Raw genomic sequence first — 590 nt, 5'->3', positions numbered from 1 at the left:
GAAAGCGTCTGCGCGAGCCCGTCCGGGAGCGGTTCGAACGGCGAATGTCAAACTTGGAGTCCCGGCACTTCTGGCATATGTAGACCTCTGGGACATTGGACTTGCGGATTTTGGCGCAGGAGAGGTGGATCCAGGTGTGACACTCGTTACACTCGATCATCGGCCGCCCTGCGAAAGGCTTCATGCAGAAGCAAGTGACCAGGTCCCATGAGTCGTCATCTGCAAAGAGAAACAGCAGCTGTGTTTTTAATGGCCAAAGCCTCTCACCTGCACTGGGAATTTACTCTCCTTTTGCACTAAATTAACTACCTGGGATTCAAAGACAGGCACTTTGCTGATTTTTACAGGTCTTCAGAGAAACTAGTGTCTCTTGCACAGGAAGAGACTCTCAGCAGTACAGGAGAGGAGAACCAGCTGCTTCTCTAAACTCGCAGCTTTTCACTCAGTTTATTGCAAAAGCAGCCAACTGACCCCACCCTTCCTCCCGAAAACCCAACCGCTGCTTAATTCTGCCCAGGCAGCGCGCCTTTACGTTATACTCGTGCTGCAAGCAAAGTACAAAAGAGACGGGCAGCAGCCCCACCGCTTCC

At 52.0% G+C, this 590-nt stretch overlaps 1 protein-coding gene across 1 annotated transcript in view; it reads right to left on the bottom strand.

Moving 5' to 3' along the window:
• Window positions 1-6: 6 nt before the first annotated feature.
• LOC104464759 (PHD finger protein 13-like) overlaps window positions 7-590 on the bottom strand; it is a gene marked incomplete at both ends in the record, with an annotated part of 1,064 nt that continues 480 nt past the window's right edge. The window contains 1 exon segment of the mRNA XM_010077585.1: window positions 7-219. Within this exon segment, the coding sequence (XP_010075887.1) occupies window positions 7-219 (213 nt within the window).

The sequence above is a fragment of the Pterocles gutturalis genome, unplaced genomic scaffold, assembly GCF_000699245.1.
Source record: "Pterocles gutturalis isolate BGI_N339 unplaced genomic scaffold, ASM69924v1 scaffold2051, whole genome shotgun sequence".
Taxonomy (NCBI): domain Eukaryota; kingdom Metazoa; phylum Chordata; class Aves; order Pterocliformes; family Pteroclidae; genus Pterocles; species Pterocles gutturalis.
This window is presented reverse-complemented; position numbering and strand designations above follow the sequence as displayed.